Source organism: Emydura macquarii, unplaced genomic scaffold (genome assembly GCF_026122565.2).
Source record: "Emydura macquarii macquarii isolate MOO-44397 ecotype Brisbane River unplaced genomic scaffold, CSIRO-AGI_Emac_v2 contig_2321, whole genome shotgun sequence".
Classification (NCBI taxonomy): domain Eukaryota; kingdom Metazoa; phylum Chordata; order Testudines; family Chelidae; genus Emydura; species Emydura macquarii.
In genome coordinates, this window is record NW_027132458.1 from 535,572 (window position 1) to 559,749 (window position 24,178).

Consider the following 24,178-nt stretch of genomic DNA (forward strand, 5'->3'; position numbering starts at 1 on the left):
AGTAGAGAGCCAGATTAACTCAAAACATCACAACATAACGTCTGTCAGCCTGCTGCCTTACAGAGCTGGAAGTGAGTGTTGGGTTCCTCCTAGAAACACTTGGAGACCTTGAGCTGAATGTTGCCTTCTTGCAGTTGTACTTTTTGGGGGAGAAAGGTTGAGAAATTCCACAGCTGGTGGAAAGGAGGAGAACAGGTTGGTTTTTAGAAAATGGTTAATGGAAGCTGCTCTGGTATTTGTAATGTTAGAATAAATCTAATGAGCAAGTTATGGGTGAGGCAATCACAGGTGCATGATACGTGGAGATACACCCTATATGTGGAGGTGATCTCTATGACAGAAATTCCACAGGCAGGTGACAAATGAATTACTCACTTCCCTTTAACTACATTACCAGTTTGACTACATTAACAGCTTTCTTAAACAAAAAAGGTCATGATTCATATAGGAAATTACCAGCTTCCCAGTGGGACCAACGCCTCGCTTTTAGCACAAGATATTAAGGTTTAAAGTCATGACACTTCTGTGTGTAGAAAATCTGAGGGTAGTTTCAGTGGGTTTTGAGACTGCCTGCAAGTCCTGTACAGTTGGAGTCATGGTCACTAAAGCAACTGACTTAACAGCCAGAGGGATACAGTAAATTGTCCCTATAAATTTCTTTAACACGCTAAAATGTTCCTAAAATAGTTTTTTCTGTAGCATATGACACATACAACATACCTGATGGTGTAGAATGATATAAAAATGTTATTGGCACTTGTATGGGATGACCTGTGTAACTTGCACATGGCTTCTTTACTCATGAGTAGTGCAGCTATTCCATATTCATGCTACTAAACTCTTATGCCACACCTTCATGTATTCTCAGTTTATTTCATGGCTCTTAATTTGATGCCTTTACATTAACATTTAGATTTTGTATTTTCAAACCTAAATATAATTTTTTGAGGGTAGGAACAGACTCTGATCATGTTCTGATGAAAACTGTGACTTTAACCCACGTTTCAGCCCAGTTTTGCTCTTTATATTCTCTCTTACTTTGCCCTTCTTAAATACCAATGTCTCCTTCACCTACAACAAGCTGCTTTTGAGTGATTACTTCAAAACAGTTTGAATTTCATTTTTCCTTCTGCCACTAAGGACAGATTCCTTCTCTCCCCAGTGTTATCTAATTGCTACTAATTTCTACCCTGTACAACTCTTTCCAGTAGTACTAAATTATAAAAACTGAGACTCAGATCTACTGTTTGGCACTAGAGAACAAAAGGTGAGTTCACTAAAGAAATGCTGTACAGTATGTCTGTGCACTTTAGTCACGGGGTACCTGCAGTTTTGGAAGTATTTTACTAAAATCTTAAATGTATTGGGCGAATTTTCTTGATTATAAATTGCTTTGACTGCAGAAATAACTCTTCAACCTTTAGATAGCACAACTGAGTGTAACTTCCTAAGTAAAGCCTGCCACCCAGTGCTGTGTTGCAGTGTTTAAAAATTAAGCATGCTGTAGTTCTAAGATCAACATTTCTGTCCTTTTAGCTGAGATGTGACATTACCAGGTACAGCCTACTTCTGCCCGCTTTGAAATCTGATCTAAGAGCCAGAGTAAAGTGAACTATCCGTCTAGGTTAGAGTGGAAGAGGTCATTGGGTTTTTGCTTTCCCTAGTTATTCTGGGTTATTCTATTTACTGTTTAACCCCAATCTTCCTTCCTTTTCTAGCCATCTCTGTGGTGTGCTCCTGCAGCAGCTAATGCAGTGCTAGCTAGTTTTTCCTCCTCAAAAACTGTCAGCCCAGGAACCAGCAGTTCATGGTCACTCTTAAACAGCTTTGGAGTCTTCATGCTAAGTCCTAGGTATCACACCTCTAATTTAAGCCTATGAATAGTCCCCATTGAAGTCAACAAGATTATTCACATGCTTAAAGCAGAAGTTTAAATACTTTGCGGAATTGGGGGCAGTGTCTGTGGGTGAATGTGCACCTAAAAAAAGGAATACATTTTAACAGATATTAACTAAAAATAAATTTGCCAGTGACAGAAAGAAGGCCTATTTATATTCCCCATTTATGCCTTCAGGCAGAAGTCTGCCTAAACATACGAGTATTGTACAGTGTCCTGAATGTTAAGAAACTTAGAACCTGATCCTGCCATACAAGTTCAAGTGAGTTGAATTCTGTGCTGCTATTCTTGTGCATCATCACAAATATTGCTTGTTAAATTGCACTGGATACAACTGTGCAATACACTTAAAGCAAGGGGGTTGCCATTGAGGATTTAATTTGTGATAGTGAGGTTTCAATGGTGTTACTAGGGTCTAATTTGTCCTGCCCATTTTTATTCCTGGTGGTGTAGCACAATATGAAAGAGTCAATCTACATTTTTTGATTTTAGGTTGATTTTGTAGAGTTGGCAATTAGGGAGAAAAAAACTACACCTTTTCATTCGTCAAATGAGCACATTTGATACAGATCAAGATATAATAAACAAGGGATTCCATGATACCCCTTCTATAGTATTACTTTTCAGAGTAGATAAGTACTCTGAAGATCAATACTTTGAATGGCACTCAGAAGCTGATAGGAATTCTTTGCAGTCTATGAAGCGCTGATGTATTGTGCACCATATGGCCAAACCTACTGAACAGTGGAACTGCCACATTCTGCATCAGCTAAAGCATCTGAGTGGTGTCAAAAGGTAACCCTATCTGGAGAGAATTCTGATAATCCAGTGTGAAAGTCACAAGGCAGGGATACTGGTGGCAAGGCCCATGTCCAAGTGAGATGGTTGCAATCATTGTATCAAATTCAGATGAAAAGAGATGCTAGGCCATTGAAATCAATGGTGTTATGCTGATGAAAACCTGGAATGGTGAATCAGGCTTACAGAATGAAATCCGATGGACCATTTGCCTCTCTTGTTTCCTTTAATAGCAGTGCGTAATTGGATTTTTGCTTCCTTTAGAAAGAAAGAAAAAGAAAAAAATCAAATGGCAGTTAAAAGATTTTGTCAAGAAGTAAAAGAATTGTTTCCATTCATTCCATTTGTCGGAGTGGTTCAGTGGGTTCCTGACTAGTCTGATTAGGAGACATATGGAAGATGAAAAATTGATTTCATTATTAAAAATATGAACGTCTTTGGAAGGGAAGTGACAGATTTACATTCTTTTTTTGCTTAGGTTTCTCAGTTGCGCCATGAACTGTCTATGAAGGATGAGCTGCTTCAGTTTTATACCAGTGCTGCTGAAGAAAGTGAGCCAGAGTCCATCTGCTCGACGCCGTAAGTAATCAGACCAGTTCACTTTTCTAGAAGGTGATCAGAGCAGGAAGTTTATAAGCCGTGTTGATACCCATGAGGGTGACAACATGAATTCTGACTGGAATGAGGTCATGTTCATCACTTTAAACCTCCAACTTGTGCCACACACTTTCAGTTGTTAATGTTTGTATTGGAGCAACTGGACTGATTCCAGTGTGTGAAGGGAAGGAGAAAGAAAGCCAGGAGGACAGTGGCATGTGATACCATAGCCTACTCTTATTCATGTTGGGGCTGGCACAGACCACCCCACAGAATCAGTGAGCCCCCTGACATGTACCATCCCACTGTACCATCCTTCTGCCTTACAATGAGTAGAGCTGTGTATTGGAGAAAATCTGGCCCAGTGATGGGAGAATAACCTCCATACACACATAGCTTTGGCTGGCAAAGGCTTGAGGCATGGCTAAAATATTGTGTGCTGTTTGACAGCAGAGGGACAGGGTAATGCATGGGTTACAGTGTTCTTCAGACAGGTGGCTGTCTGAGCAGCAGTGCAGACTTTGAGGAGGCTGCCCGCCCTTGTCCACTTATCTGCAGAGTTATTTCAGTATTCGGGGGGAGCATGTGTAACATCATTCATGAAGCTATTGCATTATTCTTTGTGGAAAAGGTTGCTTTCTTCCTAATATCCACAAGAGGTGGGAGGAATAAGGAAAATTGTCATGTTCGTTTTTAAAATTAGATGGCAATATGTGTTGCCACAAATAACTTAAAGTGAAAATTCTGAATTTCACACCGCTCTGGCTGTTATGCAACCTCTGTTCAGCCTTTTCCCATTTCTTTTGATATCAGCCAAGGCTTCAAGTAAAAATGGGCCTAAAGTAAATGTTAATGATTATGTTACTAGGTTGAAGAGGAATGAGTCTTCCTCCTCCGTCCAGAACTATTTTCACTTGGATTCTCTTCAGAAGAAACTCAAGGACCTTGAAGAGGAGAATGTTGTGCTTAGATCAGAGGTGAAATTACTCCCTATGTATGTTTTGTTTTTTGCAAAATTGCAGCTATGCTTCCCTCTCACTTTGGAAACCAATGCTGTGCTGATAATTATTAAATAAACATTTTTAATGGACCCCCCTCCCAGGGAGGGCTCTATAGTCTTGTGTTACATAGCAGGTGCCCTTGTAATATATCAAATCACCATCTTTGATCTTAAACTAGTGTTGAGTCCATCTGAAATATGTAAACTTCAGGAAATTCAGCACAATGGCTTTGTGTGGAGGGGACAACATAGTTCTATAACCAAGTTAGGGGGAAATATTATAGCCTAAAACTTGCGAGGTTCATGCACACTAAAAACGAAAAAGGTGTTTACAGCATGGCTGATTGTGCTGTATTTCTAAATCTGCAGGCTGGCACAGGATCCGCAACCCCATGCCAGTATTAGAAATAGGCACAAATGTCTGACTTATTAACTTAATGGCCTTAATAAGCCATTTAGAATTTGTGGGTTTCAAGTTAGGCTGTTATGCTTATTTTAACATTGGTAGATTTTTTTCTTGATAAGTATTTTTCCTTTTATTTCGGGGCTGCTCAAAAGGATAGAAAACATGTATGTGGGGTGATAGTGAGTCAGAATTAACATATGTTGACTGTGATGACCAAGAACCAGATAAGTAATTACATTTGTGATTTTTCAGTGCAGTTTTCGAATTTACAGTATTTGGGATCATGTTGTAATTTGCAAACTCTCATTGGAATGTAGACAAAATACCATTCTCACATTCACAAATTCATTAAACTTTCCATTACAAATGCAGGTCACCTTTTTATAAAGTATGTTTTGATCAAAATGCAGTTTACTTCACCTTTATTCTGAAAACACTCAGGGAAGATAAGCAGTGTAAATGTTATGATGCATTATGTGGTGATTTTGAAGGTAATTAAGGTGGGGCTGGAAGTGAGTCTTCTGGCTTTAGGGGTTATAAGCTTATCCAGTGCTTTCAATTAAATATAAAAAATAGTGTTTTAATTTAAACATGTAATATCTTAATTTATTTTAGAGATCTCAAAGCATATCTGTTCGGGTGATCAATTTAAACGTTCACTCCCTGATATGGTTACGATCATCTTCATTCCAGTTAGAATAGTGACACCTTGTGGGTGCAAATTTCTGCATCAAATCTGTGGATGCTGAATGTTCATTTGGCCCTTTTTTTTAGAGATTGAGGGGAGACCAGGGGAGTTGGGGTTTTCTCACTGTCTTCCTGGACCTGCGATTTGAAAAAAGGATTTGCTTTTTTGAAGCAAATGGAAACAATACAACAGATTAGAAAACAACCAAGATGCTAATGTGGAATATTTTGATGTGGACCTTTTGAACAGGCCTGTCATCTGAAGACTGAGACAATTACTTATGAAGAGAAAGAACAGCAGCTTGTAAATGACTGTGTGAAAGAGCTGAGTATGTCTTTTTTTTATTCCCTTCTTCACATCTGACATTGTGGTGTTGAAGCCATGTTGGTCCCAGGATATAAGAGAGAAAAGTGAGTGAGGTAATCTCTCTTATTGGACCAACTTCTGTTGGTGAGAGAAGCAAGCTTTCAAGCTACACAGGGCTCTTCCTTAGGTCTGGGAAAGGTACTATTTTTGTATTTAGCTGTGATACTCTGGGTATTTTTCCCACACCTGAGGAAGAGTCCTGTGTAGCTTGAAAGCTTCTCTCTCTCACCAACAGAAGTTGGTCCAATAAAAGAGAGAACTTCACCCACCTTGTCTCTCTAATTATTATGTTCAGTGACATTGAGATTGAGCTGTAAATTCATAAATGAGTCCTTTAAATGAGTAATTTACCCTGAGGTCCTTCATTTCCTTATAAGTATTATCTGTCTTTCCTCTAAGATGGCTCATGAGAATAGAAACAAAAGGCAAAAAGTCCCTGTACTCTTGTCACTTTTTACCTTTACTTTGTGAAATAATGTGTGAGAAAGGCAGAGCCACCTTTCACACTGTCAGTTTTACATTTCATATTGGAATTACGTCTGTGAAGACCAAGGTTTAATTTCAAGGTATTTCAGCTTTAAGTGCAAGTCCTTGAAATAAAATGTAATGTAAGAATTATATCTACAGTAACCATATAGGCCATCAATGAAGCCATAAGGATCAGGCATTGAAAGAGTTGGAAACTTTCAAGTGATTTATTAGTAGGCTTGGCAGAATTTGATTTTTAGTTTTTTTTATTATTTCAGTGGGTATTATTGATAACATCAGTGGGTTTTTAAAGCATTTTATCCATTTTAAATTTTCACATTATGGGCGAAATTATGGGTTTTAAGTATTTTTTCTTTTTTATTTAGATGTTCACAGTTGAAAGTAAATATGGCGTAGGGTGTCAGACAATTATTTAATGACATTAGACATTGAGGTTAAAAAAAATTAAAGCTTTATCAACCATTAAAACACAAACTCTGAGCATCACCTGTCAAAATACAAAAGTAAAAACCATTAAATCAACAAATCATACCTATTTTTACTATTCATTCATTAGTCCATTTGTAACAAGCCTAATTCAAAAGTCTAAATCATTGGATTTTGATTCTTAAATTCTCAAGCGGTATCTTTCTTACTTTGCCTATCAGTAAATTTGGATTATCATCGATGGAAATATATTTTTCATTGGTTTGATGTATACAGTGAAATTGACATTTACTCATCAAAATCTAATCCTTCCAAGCCAATTTACTAGGTACCGGTGCACAGCAGACAATTTAGACTTAAAGAGAATGGCCGTAATATTTTTTTACTTGAAGATACTTTCTGTCCTCTTTAGTGAGTGAGGCTAGGGGAATACCTTAGCATTTCTTTCATGTGGTCAACATGAAAATACCAGTTCAGCTTTATTATGATGTATGGAGGGGTAGTCAAAGTGCAGCATTGAGTTCTACAGTAGCTGCTTGAGCTTGATGGAGCAGTGTATGCTCAGACTTGCAGTTTCTCTGAGGCATACCATCGTATTATAGATGATAGCCACTGCATTCTGTTCCATTTAATTTAAATTAAGTCCAGCCTTTGGGCTCCTAGTAGGCTGCCAGGATGGCCCCCATTGGGAAAGTTGGGATGTTCCAGTGTTAAAGGAGTTTTAAGAACATCTGTTTACAGAAGATAGTTCTTAAAACTCCTTTATCAGTTGAGGCGTCAGGCTCAAACGAACTTAAAACACAACATAATTAAATCATTAGGATGGCAAGTTTATACATGAAATGAAACTATTTTGAGACAGTCTAAAAGTTCTAATACAAAGTTGAACTGGATCCCATTTACTGCACAGTTAGTAAAGTAGCCAGGAAGTTGTTAATGCAATAGATTGTTTTATGCCTAATTTCCACTGCAAGACACACACACAGAATGCCCCAATCATAGAAATGTAGGACTGGATGGGACCTCAATAGGTCATCTAATCCAGTCCCATGCCCTAAGGCAAGACTAAGTACTATCTAGCCCATACCTGACAGGGTGTGTGTCTAACTTGTTCTTAAAAACGTCCAATAATGGAGATTCCACAATCTCTATGTAATTTGTTTCAGTGCTTAACTATCCTTGCAGTTAGGAAGTTCTTCCTAAGCTCAATCTAATTCTCTCTTGCTGCAATTTAAGATCATGTAACCATGTTTTTGCTGTTGAGAAAGATAGGTTTGGCCTGACTTTTTAACATGTTTGACTATTACAGTGGAACCCAGTTACAGGGAAATAGAATGAAAGTTTCTAATTTTCAATGCATTTCAATGGGCAAACAATTTAACAGTGAATCTTACTATTAAACTTTACCATTACTATCACGGTTTAATATATGGCCTTGGCCCACCATCTTCACTGTATTTGCAAGATGGCAGGTTTACCCACAATAGAAAATCCTGTTAGCAAGCATACTGCCCACATTGCGGCATCAATTCTCTATTTTTAATTTTTTGTTTTTAAAGTTAATGTTCTCTTTTGAGAAAATATCTTTCCATGATGTTTTGGAAAGAGATTCTGCTGCATCAAGCAACATTCTGCACATAGTTGTAGAAAGCATGTTATATAGACAGTTGGAATTGAGTTTTGATTGCTTCTCTCTTGTTAAAGGGGATGCAAACGTCCAGATTGCCAGTATCTCGGAGGAGTTAGCAAAGAAAACTGAAGATGCTGCCCGGCAGCAGGAAGAGATCACCCATCTTCTTTCTCAGATAGTTGATCTGCAGAAAAAGGCAAAATCTGTAAGGAATCCACATGTAAAATTTAAAATAAAATTATAATTTATCACAGTTGTAGCTGGAAGCAATAATGTTTACATATTACACCCCGCAGGAACTTCTCCTTTCTCTCCCATTTATGGCAGTCTTTTTTGACTTAAATCTCTTGCATATTAGACTGGAAATGGTAATTTTTTAATTTACAAAGCAGATCTACCTTTAAGGATTTTCTTATGGAAAGATACAAATACCTGATTTTCCCCATTTCATATTAAATGTGATGCATCAAAAACAATCGTTAAATTCATCTTGAGTAACTAGAGGTGACATTCTGACATGGACTTCATCAGGGTTAGGATTTCACCATAGGGGTTTCAGATAGAGGATATGCATTGATTTCCAGAGCCTAGATGCAAATTTGGGAGGTCAGAGCTATTTTAATACTGGATGTAGCCTCATGACCTTTTAGCCAATGCAGAAACATATATAATATAAATGTCCCACAGAAAGGAATGTGGGAGAATTTTACTATTCACATAATTAACAGCTGTCTGGGAAAAAACATGTAATCATTGTATCAGTGTGTCTACCATTGTTTGGTGTATTTTAGTGTGCAGTTGAAAATGAAGAACTTGTCCAGCATTTGGGAGCAGCTAAAGATGCCCAGCGGCAGCTCACGGCAGAAGTGAGTATACTGGTTAATATTTGAGCGTTTTGGTAATAGGACAACAGCTTTTTACTTCTAAATTGCCAATTTTAATCCAACCAAGACTGTTATGACAAAAAGCTGTTGGCACCTCATTACTGTTCACTGGTATGTGTGAAATGAGTTCATAGTCCCAGTCCATTTCTCTGCATCAATGCATTCCTGTCAGAGAGATCTCTGTCCCCATACACGTATGTACAAGCGTGCATGCGCTTTTTTGCCTGGAATGGTGATCTTGTTGGCCATGTTGGGAAAACAAGGATTGAAATGGGGTAGGAGGTTTAATTACCTTCTGCGCTTGTTGTGGTTGGTCCCTTCAAGTTATGGTTTCGGCCTGTTAGCAGAGTGAGGGACAAGTTGCTTGCGTTTACTGTACTCACAAAGGACAATCCAAGATTGTCCATCAGATACCTCTCATGGGCACTATATTCACATACAAAATTTTTAAAAATTGTATACTAAAGAGAACTTTAAAAATACTAGATTAACATATAATGTAAGTAGTTATGGAAAACTGTATTAGGGTGGTCTTGATTTAAAATTGTATCTAGATACTTCGGAACACTAAAAATCTCATTAAAATGTTCTTTATCTCTTATAATTTTTGCCATTGTAGTTGTTATACTTGTTGTATCTGCATTCCATATGCACAAATAATGCCTGTTCATAGCTTACAGAATATCTAGTTATTACAATTCACATATAAACACAGCATTTGTTCTCTTTTCAAATAATTTCCCACCCCCCAGTATTTAAAGTGTGTGTGGCATTTGCATGGCAATTGTGCCCCTCCTCTGCCCCCCCATGTGTTGGAATATTTCTGACTATGCTTGTTACAGTTGCGGGAGCTGGAAGACAAGTATGCCGAGTGCATGGAAATGCTTCATGAGGCGCAGGAAGAGCTGAAGAACCTTCGGAACAAGACTATGCCAAATGCTATATCACGTCGCTATCACTCGCTAGGCCTCTTCCCCATGGTGAGCGGATTTTTAAATGTGTCTGGACAGTGCTTAGCATAATGGGCTGATGATGAGAGTGAAACCTCAGGGCACTACTACAATACAAATAATGAAAAATAATAAATAAAACGTTTCCAGATCAGGCTTATCCTGTTACACTGGTATGTAGTTCTGTGGTAATTCCATTGTCAGTGGCACAGCTGTACGAAGTGACTGCAGTGACAATGCTTTAGAGTCACACCAGTGTAAATAAACAGCAGAATCTGGCTCGCTCTCATTTTCTTCATGTCCCACTAACTATTGAGACAGAGCAATAAAAGCTTCTTGTGACTAGAGCATCTTTGTACACACACAGTAAATCCCCAGTAAAGTTTTAGCTTGCTTTTTTTTTTTTTTACATTCCCTTTTTAATATCAAGTACAGGCCAATGTAAAATGCATTTAAGATCCAAGTCTCCTAAAATACAGCTGGTTATTGTACAAATGCAGCTAGTAGCTGCTTGTGAAATGTACGAGGTAAGAAGGAGTTGTATACTTTGTTAAATTTTTTTTCAAAAGATTAATTAGTCAGGAAAAAGAAATCACTTAGGTTGTTGGATGTTGAGCATTTAATGGACTTGGGGACTTACTAGCATTTAACTAAGCAGTAATAAAGATTTGGTCCATTTTGGGGGATTAATTTCCAGCTGTGAAGATTTGATGGCCCAAAGTCCAGCCCGGAGCTTTTAACCACTGCTGAAAGACTAATAACCTTGGAAACACATTGTGCCAAGGTTGTCATTACAGTTTTATAAGTAGTACATTTAAAAAAAACCAACCTAGGCATATATTGTGGTTTTGGTGTGTGAAAGAAAAAGTGGGGGGAAAACCCACACACTTTACTATTAAACATGTAATGTCTTGTACATGAAGGAAGCATGATCTTATGTCAGAAATAGAGGACTGGAAGTCAGGAGATGTAGGTTCTGTCATCACCTAAGCACATATATTTTCTTGGCATCTTTGGACAAGTCACTTAACCTCTCCATATGTCAGTTTCTCATCTGTAATACAGTGATAATGATGCTTCTTTACCTTGCAGGGATCAGTTATAATGCCATTTGCAATAATATTTATGTAAAGCACTCCTCTGGTGATAGGCACCATAGAAGTACAAAATAGTAATTATTTATTATTACGTCGGCCATTCAGAATTCATTAGTTTCCCACGGTGGTTCTCAACCCACAGCCCAATCAGCACGCAGCTGTGGCCCATGTGACATAGAATCATAGAAGATTAGAGTTGGAAGGGACCTCAGGAGGTCATCTAGTCCAACCCCCTGCACAAAGCAGGGCCAACCCCAACTAAATCATCCCAGCCAGGGCTTTGTCAAGCCAGGCCTTAAAAACCTCTAAGTATGGAGACATCCTCAGGGCCATACAGTTAGTATATGTATTGTGTGGATGCAGCTCACATAGAGAGCTGCATATGTGGCTCGCAATGGTAAATAGGTTAAGGCTTCCAATACAGAAATCTGTTTTTAATTTTAGAAATTCTTTTCTTGCTAGAAACCTTGTTAAACTGTGGGAATATTAATTAGCACCATGATTTGACAGGAGTTTTTTTTTGTTTGTTTTTGATAGGACTCCTTAGCAGCAGAGATAGAAGGATCAATGCGAAAAGAGCTGCATCTGGATGAGCCTGACCTTCCTGACGTAACGTAGGATCAATACAATTGGCTCCTATATTGTGTAAAAAATAGATGCTGTTGATTGTATCCAAAATTTATTACCATTTGACAGGAAAATCTCAGCGTGAAATTTAGCATCCTTCTAAATCCAGTTCCTAGTGGACTGCTGTCCACGTCACTAAAATTGTCATCACTGTAGATGCTGGCTTGTTTTTCCAAGAAAAGACACTAGACATAGAAACTGAGCTATCCTCTTATCCCCAGAGGTAGTTCCTCTAGGTCAGGGTTGAGACACATTGACGTGGTGGTTTGAGGAAACTTTCACTGTTATGAATAAAGGACTCTTGTCTTCAGCTATGCTTTTACATTTTTCAGTAGTGCTAAATCCATATTTAAAAAAGAGACATTTAAAAATAAGGCAATCTTTTACCGAAACATGGAGCCATAAAACCAACTCATCTCCAGAAAGGATGCAGGCTGAAAGCATGACTTGTCAGTTGTGCCATATGTTTTGACGGGTGAATGAGTTCCTTTAACATGTTTCCTCATTTTCCTGTTTCATTCTAAATGCCTCTTATAGAACACGTTAGTGACTTGACACATTATAATACAGTTTGGGCTTGCCTGTGTAGACCTGATTTAAATTGTTAAAACCACTTCACATATTTGTACAGATCAGGATAAAAAGTTGCAGCATTCTTTGGTCCCATCTGCACAGGAAAGACCAAAGTGTTTAATAACAGTGCCACTCAGCACTGTGAAATCTGCTATGTAAATTTGCCTTAAGAGTTCTTGTAAACTTCTCTTTATTGGTCTTGTGAAAGAACAGAGTAAATTGCTAAATTGGAGGTTTGGAAGGAAATGTTTGATGTCTTGCCTGTAATTATTGGGTGGGAGTGGAAACCGATTGCCTGCTTGGTTTTTTTGTAGATCCCCCTGAAGGAAGGTGTGACAAGATGTGAGCTTTTAATTATATATTTCCCTCTGAAATTATTGCGTTATTTCTTATATGATGGAAATGTGCATACTGAGACAGGGAGTGAAAGGGATAATCTTGAACTGTTACCCTGTTAAACTTGTCTGCCTAATGATTTGGGATGAGTCCCTTGGGCCTCTCTCTTCACAAGGGAGTAACAGCAGAAATTCCCATCAGTGTGCTGACTGATTTTGCATCTCAAGTGAGAGTCTTCATGTAGACAACGCCTCAGCACATTCTGGCACTTTGACTTTCACAACCATTAAACCTGCGAGGGGTGGTAGCAGCAATGAGAATATATTTAGCTAAAATTCCCTTGTGTAAACAAGATCTTGGTTTGAGGTGAGATGCGTGCAGCACTGTTAATTGATCCAAAGCCTAAATCTATTGTAGACCAACAGAAAAGAAAAGGCCTGGCCAACCTATGTAAATAGCATGTAATCTGCAACAAGTTTAACAGCCTACACTTGTATAAATAGGTGAGGTAATTTGAAGTAAACTAATTTTAATTAAGAGAACTTGACAGAGCTGTAACTTGACTGAATTTTCGAAAGAAGGGAGGGAGGGTGGAGGTTGAAGCCCTGACTCGGCAAAACTCTTAGGTTAAGGTATTTTGTTTAGGAATGCTTAAATGCTTTGTTGAATCAGACCCTATAAGCATAAATGAGGCTTGAACAAAATGAAGCCATGTGTTTCTCATACAAACTCCATGGGACCTGATTCTCTCACACTGATGTCACTCCTTTGATGCCTGATTTACATTTGTATGAATGAAAAGAGAATCAAACCCCATTAGTATAGATGAGATCCCGAAAAAGAATAAGCTTGAAGATCTTATTAAATGTACCTCTTCATCCACAGTATTTATTGCATGTAATTAATGTTTTGCACCACCACTACCAACTCCCTCCAGCTATTTGTCAGTGAAATATTATCTATATTATTTGTATACTTTGTAATTTCACATTCCCTCTGTTTTAAATTTGCCCGTGTGAATACTGAACAAAAAAAGGCAAAAAATCCTCTTGGACAACATCTTGCCATTTTAGTGGTGCTCTCACTTTGTGAGACACTTAAGGTATGTTATTGTAGAGCTTGTGCTCTAAGGACACAGCTGTTCAGTCCTCACCAGTTGGACAAACAAATCTGAATCATAAGGAACTCTTGTGAACCCTTGATTAATTGTTATATCCTTGCAATCTAACATTGGAAAATGGAACGGGGGTGGCTCCATAAGTGTGTAGTCTGAGTGGTAGTTGAATCACACAGTGGGGGCTCTTGTGATGTGCCACCTGTGGTAGAACAGGTTTATTTTGTTAATCTCTGTCAAGATTTCCCCCTTATTTTGCTCTTGAACAAAAACAGTTATAAAATCAGGACGACTCTGGGAAAAGAGAGAGAGAACTTTTAAAATAGGTCCGAATTGAAGCTTACCAGCCTTGACAGCATCTCTTTACTGACCTGCTACATCCTCTTCCTGCATATAAAATAAACGGACTATGTTGTTAATAATTATAAAAAAAAAAAAAATTAAAGTGAAAAGGTTGCAGTAGGCCAAGACCTAATGTTTCAAAATTGAATTGTACTTTGGAACTCTGAGAGAATGTTGCATGGTTTAACTTGAATGTTGTTTTGGCACAAATCATGTTTTGGAAACATGACTATTGCAAGTATCAGACCCCAAGTATGTAGAAAAGCCGTCAAGACTGGATATGTAACTGTGATATAATTGATTAGTACTGACCCATTCCTGTTTCTTTGATATACTCAGTGTTTTAAGGCAAAATGTTGTTTTGTGGTGTGGTTACTGACTGTACATGTATTTTATCAGTCATCAGAAGCGGGTCTTTGAGACGGTGAGAAATGTAAACCAGGTTGTCAAGCAGAGATCCCTGACTCCATCTCCAATGAATATCCCAGGATCTAACCAGTCTTCTGCAATGAACTCAGTCGTTTCTAGCTGTACCAGCACTCCACGTTCCAGTTTCTATGGGGGAGACGTCTCCAGCAATGTGATAGACAACAGGACCAATAGCATCATTCTAGAAACCGAATCCTCTGACATTGGGTCAGTACTACATAGCCAGGCTGCGCTATTGTTTTCTAATACATATGAGGCAGGCAAAAGATTTAAATGTTTTTCTCTCTTCCCTTCAGATCATTTGTCACAGATTGACATAATGGCCTAAATGTTATAAAGTAACTAGATTGTGTCCATCAGTGTTTGAGCATTCAGCTTGAGACAGCATGATAAAGGGAGCCTGATTTTCAGTGCACCAGAATGAGGCATCTGAAATGACTAGTCACTTTTGAAAACACAGGCCAACATTCTTAAAACATGATATTTCACCAGTTTGAATTAACCCGCGAGAGGTTTGTTCTGCATGAAGTTATAGTGAACTCTTTTGATCCTAAAGAAAGTGAAGATGTGATATTTTATAAAAACTTGTAAGTAAAACTAGTCAGAGCCCTGCTCTTCATTCAGTGTTTGTTTTTTCCCCAGTATGTTTTACAACACAGAGCATACACCTTTCTAGTAAAATATTTTTAAAGCAGTTCACAAAACAAGTGAATATTTACCAGCACAATGTATTCCTTTGATGACTGATAATATGGGTGCTCCTGTAAGGCTCTGAGTACCTTCATTCCCACTATTTTCAATGGAATTGGGAGGTGGAGGGACACCAGCACCTCTTTGGACGCTCTTAGCTCCTTGTGGGACTAAATCTTTGATTGATACACATCTATTTCCACCCGGGTCTCTGCCAGGGAAGAGGTTTCTACTGTACATCAGAAGTAGATACATTTAAGTAATGGAAGATGTATTCCAAGGCTAAAAAATTAACTTTACTCCATCTCCTTGCCTTGGTATACAGGATTGGAAACCATTTTAAAGACAAGAGAAGTGTGTCCTCTCAGCCTTCACTGTAAGACTAGCATATTTTGAGATGTGATGAGTGGAAAACTGTGTTGGTATTTGAGTGTCCAGGAAATGCTAGATGAAGTTTAAGTTGTTTCAGCTTTCTTCTTTCTCCTGTTACATTTAGAAATGAAGACAAGAATAAGAAGCCTGGAACTCCGGGGACACCTGGTTCTACTGACTTGGAGACAGCTCTTCGAAGGCTGTCCCTTCGGCGAGAGAATTACCTCTCAGAGCGGAAGTTCTTTGAAGAAGAGCAGGAAAGGAAGTTGCGGGAACTGGCAGAGAAGGGCGAACTCCACAGTGGTTCCATTACTCCAACAGAGAGCATCATGTCCCTAGGAACTCACTCCAGGTTTTCAGAATTCACTGGATATTCAGGAATGTCCATCAGCAGTCGCTCCTACCTGCCAGAGAAGCTTCAGATTGTGAAGCCCCTTGAAGGTGATAATAAAGGGCCTCGGCCTTTATCTATTCTTCTTAGTGACTCTCTGTGGTCTCTTATCCATCACCAGAAAGCAGGAAACCTCTGTAATACATACTCTTTTTACTTTAGAGATAGTCATCCTCGTTGTTGGTTTGAACTCTTTTAATATTTAAAATTCTCCAGAAGCCTTAAAAGGAGGTGCATTGCATAAAAACAAATAAACCACAATACAGAGAGTATAATCAAGAACACATAGTTCAGAAATATTTCAGTAGAACAGTTGCATAACTGAAATGAATCCCACTACTAGTTTTTCACACACACTCACATATGTGTAGAGTATTAGTGGATGCAAGAGAGTTGTGAAAGTATCTAAATTTATCAGAGCAGAACTGGGGAGCATCAGACCTCATCCTGAAAACAGGTATGTGCATTAATATCTTTATTCTCATGAGTGGTCCGTTGGTTTTGATGGAACTACTCATGTGAGTCAGTAAGTATTGTTGGCAGGATTGGGTCTTTACTTTCGAATTCACCTGAGTTCTTCAAAAACAATAAAGGCTTTGGTCTCACATGTAAATGACTTATTTGATTTCAGCTAAGCTGCTTATATGTATCCCCATCACAAAACAAAACAAGATTATTGGTGGTCTGTACTCAAGACTAGGATATCAGTGCTGTTGCATTTCGGAGGCAAAGCACATTTCCATATGTGTGTTGGGATGCTTACAGAATATGTGTGCCTGGCTCTGTTGAATGCTTTCCGTTGTCATCAGCTGTTTTGTGTAGTGTGATTTCATGTATGAAATTATGTGAATCCTATTAGGAGCCTCCCTTCTACTTAGTGTTTTTCTTCTTTGTTTCTGTGTTTTTGGTTTTCTACAGAACTGTACTATTTCATGGAATGGTTCATGCATGCTTTAATTTCACCAGTGAACTTGCAGCATTTCCTTTTTAAAAAAAAATTAGTAAATCTTCAAGGAGCATTTCTCACAATTATTTTCAATGGAGAAAAAGCTTATTTTCTTCTTTGAGTGCTTGCCCATGTCCATTCCATGCTAGGTGTGTGCACGCACCGTCTGCACAGTTGCCAGAGATTTTTCCCCCAGTGGTATCTGTTGGGCCATCTCTATCACCCTGTGGAGTCACATGCATATGTGCTGGGATAAGGGATGCCGCCAGCCCCGCACCCTCACATTTCCTTCTGACTGCCTGTGACAGTTGCTTGAATGGCCCTTCTTGCTATAGCAAGACTTCTTTCCCAGTGGTTTGAACATTCTTCGTTCATATTTGTATAGTTTTGTAGGTAGTGTATATAGTTCTTAGTTAGAGTTAGCGGATATAGTAGTGTGAGTAGTTGTCCCTGTTGTCGAGGGACTTTTCGCCGCAGAGGTTGGGCACGCCCCGGTCCCTGGGCTTCAAGCTGTGTGCCTCATGTGGCAAGCCGATGCCAGTGAGTGACTCGCACTCTAGCTGTCTCAAGTGTGTAGTGGAGTCTCCCATTAAAGAGAAGTGCCAGATCTGCAGGGAATTCAGACCTCACCTAAGAAAGGACAGGGACATTTGGCTGAAGGCCATTCTCATGGAGGTGGCCCTCAGACCAGCCTTGGAGCCAAACTGCTCCAAATCAACGCCCAGCACCTTGACATCCACGCAGACCTCTCCCCCAAGCACTGGGCTTTTCCCGGCACCACTCCAAAGCCCATGCAGAGGAAGAGGCATAAGAAAACACAGAGAGAGAGAGTGTTCTCCAGTGCAGAAGAGGGACAAGTGGGGAGTGACTAGTGTAGAGACCTATGTTGGACCACTTGTCCTCCCCTGAGCCTCTGAAAGTGCCTGACTCCACCTAGAGCACTGAGTCTGATACGGGACCCGCCACCAACTCCCAGAGCAGCCGCGGGGTCAGGTGTCTGTTGGCCCCTTTGACTCTGGAGGCTTTCCAAGTAGCAAAGGACCTGCCGTCCTTCCCAATCCTATTGACCCCTCAAGGTCCCTCATCAGCCAAGGTGCGGTGTGCTCCACCGCGGCACCATCCCAGGGCAAGCCCTCTATGATCTCAATGTAGTGGTCACCAGCCTGCACTGGTCTCTGGTTCCCTGGCACTGCCTGGAAGCAGAAGCTGGTACTGCACTGCCGTGGTCTCCAGAGGAAGAACCCTCTTCAGAGTCAGAAGGGAATCCTTCGCTCCCCACAAAACCTACCAGGACCTAGCCTGCACAGCAAACTTTGGTACTGGCCCTTCTGTCGGTGCCTGGCTACCAGGCCACTGGCTGATGCAGTGGCAGTACTGGAATCCTTGGGGTTTCCCTCAGTACTGAGCCCCCAATCCCATCACTCATATTCGGTGGTGTCAGAAAGGTGGTCTTCCTGGACCCTAATTTCAGTACCAACCCCAGTACAGAAATGGCCCTAATGATGTGGTGGAAGTAGAGGAGGAAGAGGGAGACCCACTACCAGCACTACCTTGTCATCCCCACAGTGAGATGGTCGCAGGCCCCAGTAATCTGCTTCCTCAGGATGACTTCAGGGCCCATCAGGAGCTCCTGAAAAAGGTTGCTGTGAACTTGGGCATGGAAGATGAAGAGGTTAAGGAGTCAGCACATAGCCTCATTGACATCCTGGCTGCAATGGCTCCCTCCAGAATGGCCTTGCCCATTAACGAAGCAGTGATGGGCCCCATCAGAACACTGTGGCAGCCTCCTTCTTCTCTGCCTTTCCCCCCCCCCCCCTCCCCTTCTCAGAAGGGCAGAGAAGAAATACTGTGTCCCAGCCAGCGGGTTTGAATACCTTTACTAGCACATCCCTCTCCCTACCACACTCCCCCCATGGGTCCTCAGCAGCGAATGAACAGGACCGACAGGGGCAGCCGAGTGACACCCCCAAAAATAAAGAGGCCAAGTGACTGGACCTGTTTGGATGTAAGGTTTATTCGATGGGCAATCCCAGTTACGTATCTCCAACCAGCAGGCCCTGCTGGGAAGCTATGCTTTTAATCTCTGAGTATCATTGTCCAAATTTAAGGGCTCCCTGTTGCAGGAGTCAAGGCAGAAGTTCATGGCCATCCTAGAGGAGGGCAAGATGTGGCCAGGATCTCCCTCCAGGCAGCTCTGAATGCAGCTGACTCGGCAGCTGGAACTATGGTATTGGCAGTCACCATGAGGCGCTGTTCATGGCTCCAGTCCTGGCCTCCCTCACGTAGTTCAGCAGTCTGTCCAGGACCTCCCCTTTGAGGGCACCTCCCTTTTCTCTGAACAGATGAACTAGAAGGCTATCCTTCGTTCCTTGGGCCTTTACACGCTTCCAACTTCCGGGAAGCACTGTAGGCCCCAGCAGCCTCCCAGGTTCATGGCACTTCCAGGCAAGAGCCCTACAAAAGAACAGGGAAGGGTTATAAGCGATGCCAACCCTTCCCTCCTACCTCAGCTCCCAGCCGAGCTCTTATAGATATCCCGGTGGGGGTGGGGGCAGGCTTTTTGAAGGTACGCCCGAGGGTGATATACCAGTCTCGACTCCAGCTCCATCCCTCCTTTTTGTTTTTTGGACCACCCTTCAGCCCAGTGTGGTCATATATAACATCGGACCATTGGATACTGAATACAGTAACAGTGTGATACACCCTCCAAATTTTCATTCACCCACTACCCCATGCTCCATTCCTGTCCCTCTTCAGGGACCCTTCTCACGAACAGCTTCTCGCCCAGGAGGTGCAAGCCCTCCTACATGTGAGGGCTGTAGAGGAAGTTCCTCGAAAATTGAGAGGGTAGGAGTTTTACTCCTGATATTTCCTAATACCAGAGGGGGTCTACAGCCGATCCTGGACCTGCATTGCCTCAACAAATATTTCAAGAAACTCAGTTCCGCATGGTCTCCTTGGCCTCCATCATTCCCTCCTTGGATCCAGGAGACTGGTATGCCACCCTCGACTTAAAGGATGCTTATTTCCACATCTCTATCTTCCGCGATGACAGAAGATTTCTCAGGTTTGTAATGGGTCAACTCCACTAACAATTCACTGCTTTCCCCTTTGGCCTGTTGGCAGCCCCACAAGTCTTCACGAAGTGGTTAGTGGTGATAGCAGGCTTCCTCACACATCGAGGCGTGCAAGTCTACCAATACCTTGACAACTGGCTGATCAAGGGTCAGTGCAGGCTCAAGTGCAGCACATCACCAGTGTACTGTCCAGGCCACCTTCCAGGTGCTGGGTCTATTGATAAATGAGCAGAAGTCAACTCTGAAACTCTGTTCTTTGAATCAGGACATTGGGGCAGTGCTCAACTCAACCCAGGTTAAGGTCTCCCTGCCGGAAGCCTAATTCCAAGTTATGTCAGACCTGATTTCCATGGTCATGATCCACCCAATAACAACCACTTAGGTCTGCCTCAAACTATAGGGACACATGGCGGGATGTACCTACATGGTGCAGTACACAAGGCTATGCCTCAGACCCCTCCAGATGTGGCTGACATCAGTCTACTCCCGGAGCAAACACCACCTGGACTCATTACTCTTGATTCCACCTCTGGTCTTTGCTTCGCTGACCTACTGGAGAGACTGGGGATACGTAATGGAAGGGATACCCTTTGTTGCCCCTCAACCATCAATAACCTAGCCTCTGATGCATCAGACCTGGGGTGGGGAGCCCATCTCAGCAGTCTCAGGACCCAAGGTCTTTGGTCCCAGGAAGAGCTCTCCCTGCATGTAAATGTCAGGGAACTTAGCTTGACAAGTGTTCCTTCCCCAGATCTCAGGCAAACTGGTGCATGTCCTGACAGACAACGCCACATCCAGCCAGGACATTTTTCTACCTGTCTTCTTCCCGAAACCTCACAAGAACGCTGAGAAACATCGGCTTCATACATTGGATGTTAGGCAGGCCCTTGCCTTTTATATTGAGAGAACTAAGCCCTTCTGCAATCCATATACCTCTTTGTAACAGTAGAGGAAAGGATGAGAAGGCTATCTGTGTCATCCCAAAGAATCTTGTCCTGGATAACCACCTGTATCTGAGCTTGCTACGAACAGGTGAAGATTCCATCTCTGGCCATCGTGACTGCTCATTCCACGAGAGCCCAGGCTTCATCAGCAGCATTTCCTGCACAAGTACTGATGCAGGACATCTGCGAGGCCACAACCTGGTTGTCGATGCATACCTTCACGTTCCACTGCGCCTTCACCCAACAGGACCAAGACGACACCAGTTTCGGAAAGCAGTGTTACAGTCAGCACATCCATGAACTCCAAGTCCACATACGGGGGTACTGCTTGTAAGTCACTTAGCACGGAATGGACGTGATCAAGCACTCAAAGAAGAAAAAACAGTTACCAATCTTCCATAATTGTTGTTCTTTGAGATGTGTTTTTCATGTCCATTCTGTGACCCGCCCTCCTACCCCTCTGCCAGAGTCTCCAGCAAGAAGGAACTGAGAGAGCGTGGGGCCAGTGGCACCCCTTATACCAGTGCATATGAATGCGACTCCAGAGGATGCTAGAGCCAGTTTAACAGATACCACTGAGGGAAAAATCTCTGGCAACTGTGCACACAGCTCTCACACACCTAGCCTGGATTAGACATGAGCAACACTTCTTGAAGAATCGGGTTTTGGGTTTTTTTTGTCAAGAAATTGACATGCTGCACCTATTCAGGTGAATTGATAGCTGTAGTACATGAGGTCTCCTCTCTTTGTGGTTATCATTTCTGTTTTCATGATTACTTTCAAATAATAAGTATTTGAAGTTCTTGTATTGCTTTTAGAAAAGGGATGTTCCAACTTCACTTAACATATTTATTGGTTGCTAACTTTGTAATAGGTTTCTTTCACCCAGTTATATTCTTGCTTTTTACTTCAATAAACTCTTTCAGTCTTCAAGATCTTTCTATCTGTCTGTCTTTTTAATTTTCTCAGATTTGCTCCATATTCTTCTTTGGGGGGGAGGGGACGTTGGGGGAGCAGGGAAGGCATATTGCTCTTACCAGATCACCCTTTGTCCGTTGAAATTTCTTGAACATTTTCAGCACATTTTTCACAGTCCATTTGTAACATGTGTTTGTATCTCTGTCCATTTTTCTAAGTTTAATGATATTTGCCATCTTTTAAAAGATAAGTGATTGTGATTCCATCTATCATTCAGGTTAGATTCTTCTCCTTTACATTTTTTTTCCTTTAGTTTGTAAAAAAACATGGATCATTATTGTGGAGCAAATAAGTAATGAATATTTTTTCCCTACCTGACATAAGTGTAATTCACTATTTCATTACCAAACTCTATTATTCAGTAGTTATTAGTGTGCTTTTATCTTAAGGGTACATGTGCCATCGAAATCCAAACAAATTACAGTCAATGCTTTGTTAATCCACTTCAAACTTTGATTATTTCTATTCCTTTGAAACAGTGTTGTAAATCATAGTAAAAGAAACAATAGATTGCACTTAGTGATGAAGACATTATTTGCTTTCTCCTCTTCCTGTTAATCAGATGTGGTTAAAAAGGAAAACATGGCTTTGTTACCCGTTTGGACCGTAGTGAGACTAGCTCTCAGCATTGCATCAGACTGTTTTTAGTTCATCTTTTTTTCTTAATCCAGTTTCCTTAGTCTTCTGTATCCATATCATCTTGCACCACAAGTGCCACATGTAACTCCCCAAATCTGCTGTGAGTATACATACATGAAATATGGCCTTGAGGTTGGCTCAGTCATTCAGTATCCATCTATCCATGGCACCTTCATGGTATTTCATGGCTTCCCTTGGCCTACCCAGTACACAGATCAAATTGCTTCTCAGCTTTGATCTTCCCCAAAAAATACTCGAAGAGTTATGCATGTGAATAAAGCAAATAAAATTTCAATTCTCCACAGTCATTCTACAGTCCAGTTATTCTACCTCAGTTCCACTTACCCTGATTTTCCTTCTGATCGTTTATAATTTACATGAATTTGGTGTAACAGATACTTCTTTAAGCAGCAATGCTTTCCACCCTCATTGTTTTTGAGTGATGGATGGGTCTTAAAACATTTTTCTGCATTTTATTGCTTTCCCTATATCTGACTGCAAGAGAAGAGCTGTGTTGCATTCTACATTTGCAATAACTTTTCATGAAAAAAAATTAAATTCAGAACACTATTACTTTTCACTGTTTAAAAAAAGTATAACAGAGATACACCGTAATGCTGTAGTACAGCACAAGGCAGATGTTGCTGAAACTTCCTCCTGTATGCAGTGAAGTTTACCTTGCTTTGACTTTCATGATTTCTGAAACATGCTGTGATAGTATACATTGCAAATAGAAACACTAAGGTTTGGAATGAAAGTAAAGATGTCAGGGATGAATATATCGCCCTGGCAAAAATCTTCATTTTGCCCACTGGCTCCTTTTTTTTCTACAAAGCTGCTACAAGATGTGGATTTTGATGAGATATGAAGTGTAAAGGGTATTTGTCTCTCTAAAAGTTTTAAAATAGGGACTGAATAGGACTCGTAAGGAGTCAACCTTAATAGGATTGTACAATAGCATGTACAGAGAGATTTTGGTTTCTGTCACTTGCTTTCTGAAACTGCCTGTGGGGTGTTTGTGGTTTTTAATAGAAGACACACCAATAACTGAGCTCTTTTATTATCCCCATGTTGCTATGGAATTTGTACAAAGAAAAACTTATGTGGAATAATTCAGTAATAAATACAGGGGAGATAGATGTTACTTTTCATCCATAAGTTATTTATTTTCAAATGGTGACGTTCACCCTAATGCAAAGGGCCAGCCCAAGGCCAATGTTCAACTTAGATCTGATGTAGTCTATCAGAAGAGAGACTTAGCTAGTGCATAAGCATTTTGCTGGCCCTCTGCACCAGGGTTAGTTTAATCCAACATGTGTATCTTTGTCTGTACTGCAATATTTGAATGATTCTATTATTGATTTTTCTGTGATATAAGCTGAAAATGGTAATTTCAAATCACTGGGCTAGATTCATTCCTGGGGCCAACTCATTGATTTCAGTTGTGCTAAACCAAGAATAAATATAGCCCATTCTTTTTACATTCACTATT

General features: G+C 40.6%; 1 protein-coding gene across 2 annotated transcripts in view; it reads left to right on the forward strand.

The window, feature by feature from the left end:
• The window catches only part of TRAK1 (trafficking kinesin protein 1), a 129,426-nt gene that overhangs the window by 85,146 nt on the left and 20,102 nt on the right, over nt 1–24,178 (forward strand). For both annotated transcript variants that reach the window (XM_067560847.1, XM_067560846.1), the window contains 9 exons: nt 3,174–3,274; nt 4,161–4,269; nt 5,636–5,714; nt 8,372–8,502; nt 9,089–9,163; nt 10,024–10,161; nt 11,766–11,842; nt 14,620–14,856; nt 15,836–16,152. In XM_067560847.1, coding sequence (XP_067416948.1) covers nt 3,174–3,274; nt 4,161–4,269; nt 5,636–5,714; nt 8,372–8,502; nt 9,089–9,163; nt 10,024–10,161; nt 11,766–11,842; nt 14,620–14,856; nt 15,836–16,152 — 1,264 coding nt within the window. The remainder of the gene's footprint in view (nt 1–3,173; nt 3,275–4,160; nt 4,270–5,635; nt 5,715–8,371; nt 8,503–9,088; nt 9,164–10,023; nt 10,162–11,765; nt 11,843–14,619; nt 14,857–15,835; nt 16,153–24,178) is intronic.